Raw genomic sequence first — 16,657 nt, 5'->3', positions numbered from 1 at the left:
TTAAGTAATTTTTATTCTTCGGTACAGACATCCACGAAAATGTAAAAGCTCAGCCGAGCAATGGCGGCACCTTTAATTCCTGCATTTGGGAGGCAGAGGCAGGTGGATCTCTACAAGTCCAAGGACAGCCTGGTCTACAGAATGAGTACCAGGTCAGTCAGGACTGTTACACAGAAAAACCCTGTCTTGGAAACAAATGAAAACAAAACAAAAAAGTAAAAGCTGCATAAAAATATAAAGGTCACAATTGAATTCTAATCTTCCTATAAAAAAATCTTTTTATAAAGAAAGCACAGAACGCACAAGTCATCAGTATGAAAACAGACAGGCTATTCTAACCAGCTAGTGAATAAGACACAAAACGCTGTCTACATACAGAGTCACAAACATAAATCAGACATGAACAACATACTATGCGCACGGAGGAATGTAGACGGAGACTGCTCGTTCATTTCCCTGCCACCCAGACCCAAATAATTACACAGAAACTATATTAATTCAAACACTGTTTGGCTGATAGCTCAGATGTCTTCCTAGCTAGCTCCTACATCTCAAATTAACCCATTTCTATTAAAATATGTATCGCCATGAGGCTGTGGCTTATCAGTAATGTTCCGGCCTATTTCTCCTATAGCAGATACATGGCGTCTCTTTGACTCTACCTACTCTCTCTTTTTCTCCCTCATATGTGTGTGTGTGAGTGTATGTGTGTATGTGTATGTATATGTATATTTGTATTTCCCACCTGGCTTTACTCTGCTAAGCCACTGGCCAAAACAGCTTTATTCATTAACTAATAAAAGCAACACATATACAAAAGTACATCCTATATCAAGGGGAAAAAATTTCAATGTATGGTGATTTAACTAAACTCCTCATGCAAAAAATTCTCTCTACTGGCAAAGGATAAAGTCAGCATTCTGTTGCATATACTTTTTCTCATGTCAAGAATAAACATTTAAACAAACAGCACCCCTCCCCCAAAGAACAACAAGAAAAGAAAAACACTATGCCTGAGGATATTTAATAAGAGGACAATTAAAGTAATTTTTTAATTACTAAAACAAGAATTATACTAGGTCATCTATAGTTTGGTTTTGTTTTTGCTTTTTTGGTTTTTTTAGGGGAGAATTTAAAATTCATTTTTACAAAAACTTTAGAAAAACAGCTAGGAAATAAATATAAGTTACAATAGCCTCCAACTGTATTAAATGTGAACATTCATCAAACTAATGACACATACACTAGCCACAAAATATTAAATTCCCAAATTACTGACTTATGTTGAAAAACCTAACTCACAAAACAGTGACACAAGGAGAGGAACCCCGTGACACGCAGTCACAGACACTCTACCCACTGAGTTGATCTGAAGCTACTCTGGAAGGCTCTCTACTTGGCTCATGTTCTTCTTGCACAACAGACAGGAAGAAGAGAAACATTTCAGTCCACCACATACTGCTATCAGTAGTCTAATAACTAACCCAAACAACCTTCTTGTTTTCAGACTTAATCCAATGAGATCCATTCTGCAAAACGGAGCCAGTAAGATTTTTTTCTTTTTTGAAATACAAACTCAACCTTGCCATTCCACAATTAAAACAAAACACAAAAAACTTTAAATGAGGCCAGGTGTGGTAAAACATGCCATTAACCCAGGCACTTGTGTGGCAGAGGGAGGTAGATCTCTCTAAATTCAAAGCCACCCTGATTTACAAAATGAGTATCGGGTCAGTCAGGGATACTTAATGAGACCTACCTCAAAACCCAAGCAGGCTGGAGAGAAGGCTCCCCAGTGGAAGAGTACTGGTTCCTCTTCCAAAGGACCCAAGATGGGTTTGTAGGACCCACGTGGCAGCTCACAACCCACGGTAGCTCCAGTTCGAGGGATCTGACACCCTCTGTGGGCACTGCACACACATATATGCAGGAAAAACTCATATACATAAAATAAAAATAAATATAAATCTTTCAGAAAAATCTTTTCCATGGTTTTAAATTCTTCTGTGCCTCAAACATCAGCATACAATACAAGATACCCTGCAACTGTACCCCAAAGGTATCCTCTCACTTCAAGTTACATTTTTAGTCTTAGTGAAAACTTCTAAGAACCTGTTTTCTATTGTGGGAGCTGCCTGTGCCCTAAAGAGTACTTCCAACACCGAGTCTCTGCCTGCAATACCTCAGTACCACCCAGGTCCTGAAACCTTTCCCCATGCATTACTTTAAACAAGCAAGGCCTAGTGCTGCTTCCTGTACTTCCTGTCTTGTTCCTTATACCTGAAACACTAATTAACTGCAATAATTAGGTTGCATACCTGGCTCCTTACCCACTATTAACTCAGCATAACTACCTGGCCTATTCAAAGAAGCATACCTAACTGCACCCACTTCTAGTCTATCTTCAGCCCAGCACGTAACAGGGACAACACAAACACTCAAACAGACACACTGTAAACGTGCACAGGTGTCCGTGTTTATGAGAAAGCTGCTTACTGGCAGGACTGTCAAATTTAATATATGAAGTCATAGCAGAACAACTAGATATTCTATTTTACAGTATGTGACTGACCTGTCCTAATGTACCATTAATTCTTTCCATTGGAAATACTGATCTCATTTCTGTCAGTTATAGAAGATTTATATTTATTACCTATACATTTAACAAAAATAGTCTCAACCTAGAATACTCTTCAGTATGATTTAACTACATGATCTATTACAAGTATCAAACAGCCAACAAACAGCTAAAACTAGCTGTTCCAAAAGGGAACCATCACTTGTTCTAGCTAGTACACCAAGGGCTCACCATTATGTTCAGTCTTTAGAGGGACTACAAAAAGATCAATAATCTCAGTTTTAAAAATAAAAAAACAGGAAAAATATGACTGTCTACTTCAAAAACAAAACACTGTAATGAATGAACTGTGACTATGGAACTTGAGTCAATCAATAAGCTTCCAGTGTCTTCCTATGAACTGGTACAATGAAGTCTGGCTAACCTTACACTTCAGATACCTTGCAGAGCTGAACAGGAATCTGCAGTCTAGCTGTATCCACTCAACACCATGGATCCTACACTTGCTTTTGTCACAAGGACCATTTCAGTTTCACCTGTGGCAATTTTTGGTACCAGTAGTTTGAATCTTCCTTAATGCAGTTCATCTCTTTAAAATTATTGAGTCTTTATATTAGCAATATGTGCAAAAAGTTTTATCTAAAATCACCAATAATTCGCTGGCATAATTGCATAAAAGTTCTTAGAATAAATGTGAGAGCTAGCGGAGCAACGCCCACATGAGACAGATGCCAAGGCATACCAGTTGTGCACCATGAGCTTCTGCACGGCCAGCAGAGCATTGTAGCGGACCTGCTGGTCTTCATGGTGCATGTGGTTCATCACCAGCTGCTTCCCACCAAGCTGCTCAATAACCCTGTAAAACAGAAAAGACCGTGAAGATGTCGTTTCTTTCAAATTTATGCTGGTCACAAGTGAAAAGTCCAAATACCAAAGGCCCAAAGGCTATCCAAAACCAAAGGAATAGCTACCTGCAGAGAGCTAGCAATAGATCTCACATCACTCTCAATGAGTTACAGACTGTGCTGGTTGAATGAAGACAGTCAGTACAGGTTCATGAATAGGCAGCTGATAAAACTATTTGGGAAAGATTAAGAAATGTGTCACTAGGGGCAAGACTGAGGTTTCAAAAGACTTGTGCCATTCCCAGCGTGCTCTCCCTGCGTCCAATTTGTGGTTTGGGGATGTGAGGTCTCCCCTGTTCCTGCGGTCATGCCTTCCCTTATGCCCCCATGGCCTCTGATTTTCCAAAACAGTGAGTCCAACTAAATGCTTTCCTATAGAAGGTCATGGTGTTTTATCACAGTAGACAAGTAACAAATACACAGACATAAAACATTAGAATATGTTTTCTTTAAATTTCTAGTATTCAGCCCAACTGATAACTCGTTTCTGAATCTATCATCTACCTGGGTACATCACTCAATTCTAGGTAGCTGAGTATTAAGTTACAACCAGAACTTCTGGCATGTAATCAGTACTGAATTCCAATTAATTTTCATAAGATCAATATCAAGTCCACTCGTGATTAATTACAATATCTCAAAGACACAGGTTTAGATTCAGACAGCAAAGGACAGAGGATAAAGAGCACTCATGGTAATTTCCTGGAAAACCTAATTTTTAAAAAGCTGCTCTTTTCTCACTTTGACAGAATATGTCACATGCTATAAAGGAGAGAAAGTCCAACTTCAGGAGCATGAAGACGGCTGACAACCACACTGCTTTCTCTAACACTATATCCCCAACAACCTAAAGTCCACTTAATACAAACACATACGTTACATGAATCTGCTCTCTACAACACCACCATCACAAACAGAGCTTTGCACTCTTACTCCAGCCCAGGAGTATGGATTTCCCGACCATTCGTCATCCATCAGTGCTGTCCAGTGGGCTGTGCCTGTTACCTGTCGACATCACATGACATCCTAACGCATAGACATGTGGTACTTTAAAACAAACTCACAGGCTTCTTAGACCAGTCAGGAATGGAAGTGTCGAAGTACAACAAAACCTTAAACATCAAGTGCCTATAATATGTCAGCTCAGCTCCACTATTAGCCAGACAGAACACATTCAGCAGGTCAATTACAGTAATTGTCAAACATGGAGAACAAGCATAAATCCACTAGGGAGCCACTGAGATGATCCAAAGATACAAGTCCATGCCCTTTGATACACTAAGACCTGCTGCCTGGCCAATAATGGTAGGGCTGTTCCTGCTCAGTCCACTCTCTTCCCTGCCATCAAAGCAATCTTTGCTAAACTCTGACTATCATTTTCCCCATTTAAACCAGTTCAATGACTCCACTCTTTATTAAAGGTACTCTGGGCCCTGCGCTCATGATAGTTGTTGTTCTCTTTTTCTATCCTAGTCACAACTACAATCTCACAACCACCAGCAGTGGCTAAGCAGCAGGAGCTGCAGTCTGAGGAAGCTCTGCTCACTCAGGCGCCGACTCTTTCAAAACTACTAAGAGAACTTATCTAAAGCTCTGTCCCGCTAAGGAACTCAAAATTCAAAGTATGAGGTAGAATCCCGCTTCCCAGAGAGACTGAATAGCAAGCAGCTCACCTAGCTCACCTCCTTGCATCTCCCAAGAAGTTCTCATGCTTCTCCTCGACCCTCCTTATAAACCCTTCTCCACTTGGCTCCTCCCTACAACTTCCTGTCAGCCACTTGCTGACACAGCCTCCGGACCACAGGTGAATTTTACTTAATCAAACATCTCTTTGCATCATGAAACAAATGTTCCAGAGCATAAACAAAAGTAACACTTAAAATAATATTCTACAGCAATCTACAGTACGTACAATTAGTCCAGCCTGAAAACAGCTTACCTGACACACACATTTTCTTCAAGTGTCATAGCCCCTTAAACTTGGAATCCTACACAGCACTTCAGCACCCTCCTAGTGAGCCATTTTAAACAGCAAAATTCAAAAACAAAAAAAGGAGACACAAAATGCAAGCGTAGCACCAAACAGACCATGTAAACAACACTTCTTTGTAGTAAAAGAGTGAGCACAGGAAGGCAGAACTCAGCCATGGTCTACCTCAGCTGCAAATGTTTCCATCAAGGACTCAATGTTTTCCTTGACTAAGCATGTTCATGAATGACTGAAGAAATGCCACAATTATCTACATGAGCTTTAAAATCATGTAATTTTAGCAAGGAAGCAAATTCACTGGTTTGGAATCCATGAAGCATATACTTCAGAAAGCTGCCATATTATACGTGTAATATAACTGATGAGCATAATACTAACACGGGCACTTCTTTTACAAAGGGCACTGCACTACCTACTGATTTTATCTTTTTTTTAAAGATTTATTTATTTATTTATTTATTATGTGTACAGTATTCTCAGTATTCTGTCTGTATGTATGCCTGCAGGCCAGAAGGGGGCACCAGATCTCATTACAGATGGTTGTGAGCCACTATGTGTTTGCTAGGAATTGAATTTGGGAACTTTGGAAGAGCGGGCAGTGCTCTTAATGGCTGAGCCATCTCTCCAGCCCCCTGATTTTATCTTCTATAATCCTCACAAAAAATACACTTTTGAGGATTAGTCTGTTTCTTTTACAATTAGGAAACACATCATTACATTTAAAAAAATTACTTTAAAGATTTTAACAAGTCTCTTACTAGAAAGCCTTTTTCAAACACAAAAGTAACTGAAGAAAGCACTTCATGCAGGTTTCAGGGAAGGGCTCCATGGAACAAGGCTCAGAGCACTGCCCAGGACAAAGCCAGCACTCAAGAGTACCCAACAGCTTTCACTATTACTGACTTATGGATGATAAAAAGTATAGAGAGTAATTTAATGTTAAGTTTAATTTAATATAGCAATTGTAATGTTTGGAATAATGTAAACAGAAAGCTTTAACAATGTTTATTTTCAATGTAACAGCAGGCATTGCTAAATTATGTTAAGCAACCAAATTAGAAGTTAAAGACAACAGATGCCATATTTTCCTTCCTACATAGATTAAAAAGAAATAGTGACTATAGTGAAATTTTATTTATGTTTTAATAAATAAATCTTGCCTGAAGACCAGAGGCAAAACTAAAGCCACTAGAAGTCAGGTAATGGTGGCATACACCTTTAATCCCATGATTTAGGAAACAGAGGCAGATGGAACTCTGTGAAATCAAGGCTACCCTGAGCTACACAAGATTAATGCAGAAACAAAGCTGGGTGGTGGCAGTGCACACCTTTAATCCCAGCACTAGGGAGGCAGAGGCAGGCAGATGTCTGTGAGTTGGAAGCCAGCCTGGTCTACAAGTGACACTTCTTGCTGTTGGCTGCAGAAAAGGAGATATGAAAATGATATTCTCACATACTACTGGTACGTGAGTAAATTAGTCTGTATTGTAATAACGCTTTTAAAACCTCATAAATATTCTCACATTTTATATCCTTGTGTCTATTTCAGAGGATAGCAGAAAGTAATCAAAATGCGCAGTGGTTTATTTATTCTGTTTTCACAACAATGAAAACTCAAAATCCAAAAAAATGTCAGTTTAAAAAAAAAAAAGAGAAGAGCGTGATAAAGCATGAGCTATGACATGCCCGGTTTCCAAAGGTGTACAGCCTGTGAGGACGTCACTGCATCTATGGTGCTAAGGTGCTGCTGCTTCTCGACTCTGCATCTGTAATGGCCAAAGCTATAATTTAGGATAGAAATTGTGTTTGCTGTATAAAAACATGTGTGCCACCACAGAAACAATTTATTTGCATGTGCTATGCTAAGCTTTGTGTGAAGAACCGTTTACCTGATGTTTACCTGACATAAAACTCTGTTCTCAAGAGGGCAAGCACGAGTTCTCTGGCTAACGCTCTCGGATTGATTATGGCCTGCTTACTAGTGAACACTCTTCCTCATCAACTATTCATCTTCAGAAGTTTATAGTCTATTCCCATAAGGAAGAGAACCAGGTCATCACTCTTCTAGAATGAAGATACACACCAGAGACTTGGTCATTAGTGTTTCAGTTTCCAGGCAGTGTAGAGTGGTTTACCCGATTTTTAAAAATAATCTTCTATGTCCACAAGTATTTCTAGTTGCTCTGGCTCTGAGCAATGGCAGGATGTCCGAGACAGAGAATGTTTTTTCTGGATTGGGTCTCCTTGAAAAATGTTTATGGTCCACGCTGCCGCCAGAGGCCATGTTGCTGTACATAGTCCATGCTATAGCCAGGACCATGTTAATGTCGGTGGTCTGCTGCAGGCTGTATTGATGCCATGGACCATGTTGCTATCAAAGGTCCATGGTTGGTGCTACATGCTAGAGGCCGTGTTAGAGTTCATAATCCATGCTGCTAATGAAGGCCATGGTGATGTCCATGGTCTCCATTTTCCTGCCAGGAGTCATGTTAATATTCAGGGTTCATGGTCCCACCAGAGGCCATGTCATTATCTGCGGACTGTGCTATCACCAGGGTCCAGGATGATGCCTGTGGTTTGTGCTCCTGCAGGAGGCCATGTTAATATCTGAAGTCAAATTGGTGTCCCTTGTCCGGGGACTATGCTAATGTCTGTGGTTTTGTTCTTGCTGGAGGCCACGTGGATATCCACGGTCTGTGCAGCCGCCAGAGGCCATACTGATGTCTATGATCCATGCTGATGTCTGAGGTCTATGCTGCAACTGGAGGCCTTGATGAGTCTGTTGTCCATGATGCCACAGGAACCTATGCTAGGGTCCATCTTCCACGCTGCGGCCATGGGGACAGACACGATCCATGGGCACACTGGAGGCCATGGTACTATGGTCTGTGCTGCCACCTGCTGTCATGGACAAGGAAGCATCTGCTGCAGTGGTACTGACAGCTTCTGCAACAACATCCCCCTCTACCCCCAAAACAGTCTAGAAGACAACCCTGAAAAAAAAATTGTGATACAAAAGCTGAAGTGAAGCTCTGCACAGCTGATGGCCCCTAACAAGGGGACAAGAAAGACTCAATTATCTTTAAGGAGCATGCCACTAGGAGTCTGGCCATGCTCTGGAGTATATGGGAAAAACAAATTGTACTTGGTATTTTTTTCTTAATTTTCTTTTTTTGGGGAGGGGTACAAGAGTGAAATGGTGAACCTCGTAGAAGGGGAAGAGAGTGTGTTTGGGGTGCATTGTGTTTGAAATTCTCAATCAATAAAAATATTATGTTAGAAAAAAAGAATTCTGGAAAGGGAGTTGCTACCATTTTGAACAACTACAGTACGGAGACAGAACATATACTCTCTTAGGTGATTGCTTCAACTTTAAGAAGGTGATTTTTGATAATGGATTGCTTTAAGAAAAATAAAATTAAAAGCCTCTTGTTGGCATTTAGGTTTTGAAGTTACACTAACTACTTATTTTTGTTGCATTTGTTTGTTTTCTGAGATAGGGTTTCAGGCTGTCCTGGAACTCACTTTATAGACCAGGATGGCCTCGAACTCAGAGCTCTGCCTACCTCTGCGTCCCAAGTGCTGGGATTAAAGATGTGTGCCACCTCTGCCTGGCTTACACTACCCTTGTACAATACTCCCTGGGTCACTATGAGCGGAGGACTAGTTGCATGCAGCAGTCACTGCTGTGTGGATCAAGGGTTCCTAGTACTGAAACTGTCAGAAGCATAAACATAATCAATCTACTATTTTAATTTCTTGATGTAATTTTGTAGGTTTGGAGCTAGAGACAGAAACCAGGGCTCTGCTAGGCACATGCTCTGCCAGTAAACCCCACAGTCCAATGACGATTTATTAAATTTGCAGTTTAGGAGCAACAACTGTCTGCTATGCTTTCTATATAAATTCACAAAACAGGCTACTGATTTAAAAGTGTATCTTTAACCACAAAAGCAGCTCTGAAAATAACAAACATACAACATACCGAGGCTACCAAGAAAACAAGGACCTCTAAATCAACATGATCAAAGCTCATATGAACTCACAAGACCAAGGAAGCAAGCACAGGGCCTGCATGGGTCTGCACGAGGTCCTTTGTGTACATATGATGGCTTCAGTTTAGTGTTTTTATGGGATTCCTGAGTGTGCCAATGAGTGAGTCTCATTCCTGTACCTTCTCTTGGGCTTTCTTCTTTCTGTTTGCTTGTGCTGTCCAATTCCAACAAGTTAGTTTCTGCTTTATCTTATTTTATTTTATTATAGTTTATTATTATCCTTTAGAAGTCTGTTAGCTTCCTAATGAGAGAAAAGGAGTGGATCCAGATGGGAGGAAAAGCGAGGAAGGACTGGAAGAAATGCAGGCACAGGAAACTGTTATCAGGTGTATTTTGCGAAAAAATAATCAATTTTCAATAAAATGGAAAAATCTTAAAGAAAGAAAATATCAACTATAAAACAGGAGTAAATAGCACACTCCATGTTGGCACCTGAAACAGGGAAGGCTGTTTGAAGGTTTGGGACATTAGAATGATTCCCTCCCTCTCTCCTTCCTTTTGTTTATTTCTGAATTGGGACTCTCAAAAATTCAAGATCTTTTCTGGGATTTTTTTCACTGAGCCAGCAGAAAATGCCCACTGCTTGCCTTTTATGAGTATCAAATACATGAGAAAGCATTATCTTTGGTAATGACTCCTGTCATTTTATGAGATGCCTTATCTTAGCAGTTGTGATTACCTTAATAAATTAAGTCTATCATCCAAATGTTATAATCAAATGTGAGATAGCAAAGCAATTTTCTAAGATTGCAGTGAAATGGACAGAATATGAAACATCTTAGATTATTTGCTAGGAAAACAGTGAGGACAAGAGAGAAAAGATACAGAAGCTGCATCTGACATAAGGAAGTGATTGCTCTGTATTGCTGAATGCAAATAGAAAGCTGGAGAACTTCCTGCTGACATTCTGTACCAGGGGCATCCCATGCTTCTGCTCTGTTCTGTTCAGGGAGCATGCTGGTCGACTATGTGCCTAACAAGGTACTGAAAGCTTTCAGACTACTTTGTCAAATCAGCATATCCATTGTTTTGCTGTCAGTGTGTCTAAGTACATTTAATTGTATAACCACATCTCAACATTTTGAAATTCAAATTATATTATTATACATTTATAACTTTTCCTTACAGACTCTGTATTTTACTTTTATGTTTTAGAACTAGTCAGTAACAACCTCTAATTCATTTCCATAATTATGAGTAGTAGGGAAAAACAATGTTCATAAAATGGCTATAGAATTAACATTTGCAAACAAAGGAAACTTTTAATGAGAAATTTCTAATACTCTTCACTGACAATCACACAGAAGTATTACTGCAAGTGTATTTATATTTTTATAGAGCTCAGTTTTAACTGAGTTCGTTTACGTCATTAGTTTCTCTACTGATCTACTCTAACTTAGAAAAGAACTTTGGATTGCTTCAACAAACCAAAAGGAAACATAGGTTTGTCTTTCTTCTTTACCGTTTGCCCCGAGGATAATGCCGAACATATTCTCCAACATCATGAGCAGCAACAGCTAAGACTTGTGGATCATCTGATACCTCCAAAAGCTTTGTCAAGATTCTGAAATAAATTTAATCCAGAAATATCAAGCTGTGTATTTTTCTACAGAGTACAATATAACACAGGTATACTACTGATACTTCACTCAAAGCAGATTCTAGGATTTCACCATAATGTCTATATTAGCTATTTTCAAACCTTTGTATATGTATGCAGGCTACCCACAGCTTATAAGCAATACCATTTACAAGCCACCAAACATAACATGAGACCAGATAGGTCACAGGCCTAGGGGAAACCTACTACTATTAACTTTGCTAAGAGAGCATGGTAATAAAATCATTCCTAATAACATACTGCTATACTCATAAATCAGTGCCTTGCTCAACTCACATCAGAGAAGTTTCTTGTAGCGGTAGACAGAAATTAATACAGAGACCCACAACTGGACAGTGTGCAGAGATTGAGAGATTTTGGAGGATTCAGTCCTAAGTGGGATCTCTTTAACAAACCCCTCCCCTCAAGACTCAGGAATCTATGAGGAAGAGGAGATGGAAAGATGAAAAGAAACAGGTGATATAACTACAAGGAAAACAGTGTCCTCCAGACACAGCAGGACTGAAAGATTATAGTTACTTAAGACCTGCACAGGTACAAGCCAGATAAGGTACCAGCAATGAGAGGTGAGTGCAGACAAGGAGTTCTACCCCTAACCAAGAAGCTATCTGCAACTGTTATCTCCTGGAAAAGGGAAAATCAGTGTTCTCCCCAACAAGTTCTAGGTCAAGGTCTTTATCACAGTAATAGAACCTAAGACATACACACACACACACACACACACACACAGAGAGAGAGAGAGAGAGAGAAAGAGAGACAGAGACAGACAGACAGACAGACAGAGACAGAGAGATTTTTAAAGTCTTCTCATTTTTTTTTTAAAGATGCTCAAGTGTCATTTAAAGGAGGGCTCAAGAAATGATTTGATGGGAGAGATGATTCTCCCCAGGGAAGAGCACACCAATTGATTGTTCAGTGCCAAACAGTCAGCCCTGAAAACAAACCTGCAAGTAACATTATAAAGAATGAACAGGTTATACTTAGGAATATATATCTATATACTTACATGCATGCATAACAATTGGTTTAAAAGAAGCCATGAATTTGAATGAGTATATTGGAGGATTTGGAGGAGGGAGTAGAGGGATGTATTCATATCACAATCTCAAAAAAATAAATAAAATAACTTTTTTAAAAAAAGAGATGAATCAGGGGTTAATAGCACTTACTGTTTTTGCAGAGGACTGGGGCTTGGTTCCCAGCACCCACACACACAGTGGCTCACAAGTAACTCTAGTTTCATCTGACACCTAACCTCCACAGCTTCCTGCATGCACATGGTTACACAAGCATACAATCATGCACATAAACATACAAATAAAATGAATAAACATTTTAAAAAATAAAATATTTAATAGAAACCAATTAAAATCATTTAGTTTTTTGATCACATATAAACCACTTGTTCACAAAATATAAGCCTTCTAAAAATGTTTACTAGGAAATTGTGATTACACTATCTTTGCTTATGTTATATACACTAAAATAAATGCTTACTTGTAATAAAACTCTTAAGTTTGCTAAAATTTTGTATGACTCTACACTAGGTGTGGTGCCAACCCTATAATCCTAGCACTTGGAGGAGGAGGCCAAGATTAGGAATTCAAGAACTGTAAGGCAGCCTATTTAAAAACAAATAGCCCAAACATGTCCAAACCTATAAACACTGTTTCATTTCTAGATGGAATTTGTCTGAAATTTCCTAATATTGAAACTGCAAGTCTCACCACAGCTCTTCTTCTGCCACCATCTCAACCTGTCATCTCCCTGAAATCTCTAAATGACAGGAAGCAAAAATGAGGACACTGTCAATCAGAGGATCATTAAGTTGTAATTCACACCTTCTATCTTCTGGATTAACTGAAATTGAGATTCCAAAATCACCAAGAAAAAAAAGAATGAGAATCTATTACAAATACTCATTTTCATACTGATATAAACACATTCTTCACAGCCCATTTATGATTAAATGAGACTCAGAAGTAACTGCTTCATAATACATGTTTAAAATTAATCAAATAAGTATCTGCTGTCTGTCTCCATATATTACACAGAAGAGACCTTGACAAAAACTCCTTCAATGTAAGCAAATGAAAAATCTAGAAAATAACAAAATATACACTGTTTTCCAAATATTTATATTTTGAGTACTCCAAATTGTCCGTGTTATTTTTTAAATTATTTTATTTTCATTTTATGTGTTTTGCCTCCATGTATTCAGTACCTTGTGCATACAGTGCTGTGGAGGCTCTAAGAGGACCTCAGAAGCCCTGGACCTGGACAGTTGGTAGCTGCTGACTAAAAGACTCCGTGACACTGTTTCCACGGTGAGAACTCACAACAATGTAGCTGTTTCAGAGTCACCCACACTCCTCAGTTCACTAAGCTAGACTTCGGTAGACTGTACTGTGCTCTGTAACTGGAGCCTTGATGGAGGTGAATAGATGTTTGTTTGTGTCTCACCAGGAAAAGTCAGCACAACAACTCTGCACTCAACACAGGGTGTAATAAAAAACTAAAGGTGAGTTTGGGAGGAGCAATTGCATGGCCCTTGTTTTGGACAGCAATCTGAGGGTAGATCATCCATGAGAGTAGTCTCAGTTTGGGTAGTAGTATCTCCCCGTGTAGTATGTGGTATATTCTTGTTACAGTAGAATTACATGGGCCTTGCTATGGGAAGCAAGACATATATAACTGAGCCATCTGAAGTTAGAGTGTCTACTGTGGGAGTCCGAGATGCTATCTTTTACATAATATGGAGTAGTGTGCCTGCTTGATGAGTAGAGTCTGTCCTATGAGGAGGGGACATCCTAACAGCTGTTCTAGGTCTAGAGCACACCTTACATTCATTGAAAATAGCACACATGGGACAAAACTCCCAACAAGCAGTTAACTATGGCAGATGCACAGCTGCTGCTATGCCTAATAAAACATGCAACTGAGGCTGGCATGGCTACCCAGCAGAAACTCACTTGAGTAAGGAAGGAATTAAAAACGAGAAAAGACATATGCTATCATCCTCACGTCAGTCTCTGACTTGGTGGGTAAACTGGATCAAAAGGAGGAAGAAACAGAGGTACTAGCTTACCATTTCCTATAACTGAAGAATACTGGGGGGACCAAAAAGGAAAGGGTACCCATTAGATCTGTGGTGAAGAACTCCCAGGCTAGGATCCCATTGGAAGAAGCGAATAGAGAAGGGAAGGAAACAAGTAGAAGTGCAAAGGAGGGTCTTCAGGTATAACCTTTACAGGGAAGAGGGGAAATCCAGGATTCTGTGTGCTGGTGAAAATCTGAACAATGGCCCTGTGCAGGAAACCATGATACAGAAGAGCTTTGCCTGAAGTGCTTAATTTGGCAAAGTCTGTGAAGCAAGAATGGACAGAACCTGAGTCTAGGTAGTGAGACTATGGGACACGGGAACAAACGACAGCTTTCATATGTGTACTGTGAAAGCAGAGAAAATAAGCATTGTAACTACTCACCCTTCCCTGAGACAAAGGTTCACTGACCATAATGAACATACCACATTAATGTAAAATAGGAAATTAGCTGGATAAGATGGCATATACCTGTATCCTAGCATTTGTGAGGCTAAAAGAGGCTCTCAAGTTCAAGACTACTCAGAACTATATACACGTGAGTGTGTGTGTGTGTGTGTGTGTGTGTGTGTGTGTGTGTGTATCCTACAGAGAGAGAAAGAGAGAAGGGAAAGGGAGAAGTAGAAGGAAAGGGAAACTCTTTGGTACATCTTCATAACCTGAGTTTGACAATAAATTGTTTTGTTAAGATACCAAAAGTAGAGGAAATCAAAGAAAAGTTAAAAGTGGACTTGACTTTAAAACTTTAAAAGGACACTATCAAGATTATAAGAAGGCAGCATATAAAATTAGACAATTAGTCCAATATGATGCATATTTGCATTCACAGACTACAGATGCTCCAACAAGGGTTAATTTATCATTTGAACTTTTAATTACAGTCTTTGTCAGGCTATCAGCTTGCACTACAGTTTCTCCAGTGAGCGGACAGGGGCACAGCTTTCAGATGAGGAAGGGTAAACAACCAACAGTCAATAGTACACTAAGCTATGATTCTGGGTGGGTTAAGTGTATTAAATGAATTTTCAGCATACAATGTATTTGTCAATATGTAACCCCAATAAAAGTAACAGAGAACCTGTATAAAGAACTCTTACAACTAAATATCAAAAAGCAACACAAACAACAAAAGAAAAAAAAACAAGATCTAAATAAATGCTTTTCCTTAAAAGACAGACAAAAGATCAGTAAGAATAAGAAAAGATACTTAAAGCCAGGTAGTGGTGGTACACACCTTTAATCCCAGGAGGCAGAGGCAGGCAGATCTCTTGTGTGTTCAAGGTCAGCCTGGTCTACAAGAGCCAGTTCCAGGACAGACTTCAAAACTACAAAGAAACCCTGTCTTGAAAAACCAAAAAAAGAAAAAAGGAAGGAAGGCAGGCAGGCTACTTGAGATAATTAACCATCACGAAATACAACAACAACAAAACCCGGGGGAGGGGGATGTCAGTGGAATATCATTACATACTTTAAGACAAAGTCAAAAGGCGAAATCCAAATAATTATAAGTCTTAGGCTAGTGTACAGTAGTACAGAGCTTGCCTAGTATGGATGAAGCCCTGGTTCAATCATCAATCTTGGTTGACAGGCACAGAAATGAGAATCATACAATCTGCACAGCCACTTTGAAAACCAGTCTGGCAGTTCCCACAAAGAGTTAAGCCTATTTACCATATTACTCAGCATCCTAATACTAGGCCGGAATACAGATTACATAAAAGGAGAAAGTGGTGTGAACCCAGAACTCATGCCTCTCTGCTTCTTTGCCTGTTTTGTCTATATGAATTCCAGGTGCCTGCAGAAGTCAGAAGAGAGCACATAATCCTCCTGAACTGGAGTTACTGATGATGCTGCTATATGGGTGCTGGGAATCAAATCTGGGTCCTCTGGAAGAGCAGCTAGCGCTCTGAACCACTGAGCCATCTCCAAGTTCCCAGTCCCTCCCCCGACTCCTTGACTGCAGAGGCAGTGTGACTAGTTAAGTTGCCTCAGGCAAAAGGAAGGACAGGCAGGAAGAGAAAAGGCTTGAACATCAACTTGTACAGAAAACATTACTGGTGGGATCACTGCTCAAAGTCAAAGGGAGAAAGAATTCAACTGTCCATGAACTAGTGAGTTATAACAGCACGTGGGTTTATGTGTACACTGGAGTACTGTTGATCCATATGGAGAAATGAATAAAATACTGGTAAACACTGCAATATGGATGAGCTCTGAATACACGGTAAGGGAGAGACCCCAGTGTCAAAAGGACAAAAGCAATGTGAATGAGGGACAGAGAATATATAAAGGAGGTGGAGGAAGAAAAGAAAGGGTGAGGGTGACAACAATCACAATGCACTATATACGTACAAAATTTGTCATAAATTAATAAAAAAAACTGCTTTATTTTCAATAGAGGGTTCTC

At 39.6% G+C, this 16,657-nt stretch overlaps 1 protein-coding gene across 6 annotated transcripts in view; it reads right to left on the bottom strand.

Moving 5' to 3' along the window:
- Nucleotides 1-16,657, bottom strand: part of Atp6v1h (ATPase H+ transporting V1 subunit H) — a 74,837-nt gene that overhangs the window by 17,650 nt on the left and 40,530 nt on the right. For 5 of the 6 annotated variants that reach the window (XM_087897090.1, XM_087897088.1, XM_087897091.1 and 2 more), the window contains 2 exons: nucleotides 10,991-11,092; nucleotides 3,321-3,434 (listed from right to left, as the gene is read on the bottom strand). In XM_087897090.1, coding sequence (XP_087753216.1) covers nucleotides 3,321-3,434; nucleotides 10,991-11,092 — 216 coding nt within the window. The remainder of the gene's footprint in view (nucleotides 1-3,320; nucleotides 3,435-10,990; nucleotides 11,093-16,657) is intronic. The other variant, XM_087897093.1, reaches the window with a different exon arrangement.

The sequence above is a fragment of the Myodes glareolus genome, chromosome 16, assembly GCF_982192425.1.
Source record: "Myodes glareolus chromosome 16, mMyoGla1.1, whole genome shotgun sequence".
Lineage (NCBI taxonomy): Eukaryota > Metazoa > Chordata > Mammalia > Rodentia > Cricetidae > Myodes > Myodes glareolus.
Note: the sequence above shows the minus strand (reverse complement) of the source record. Positions and strands in the feature narration are given on the sequence as shown.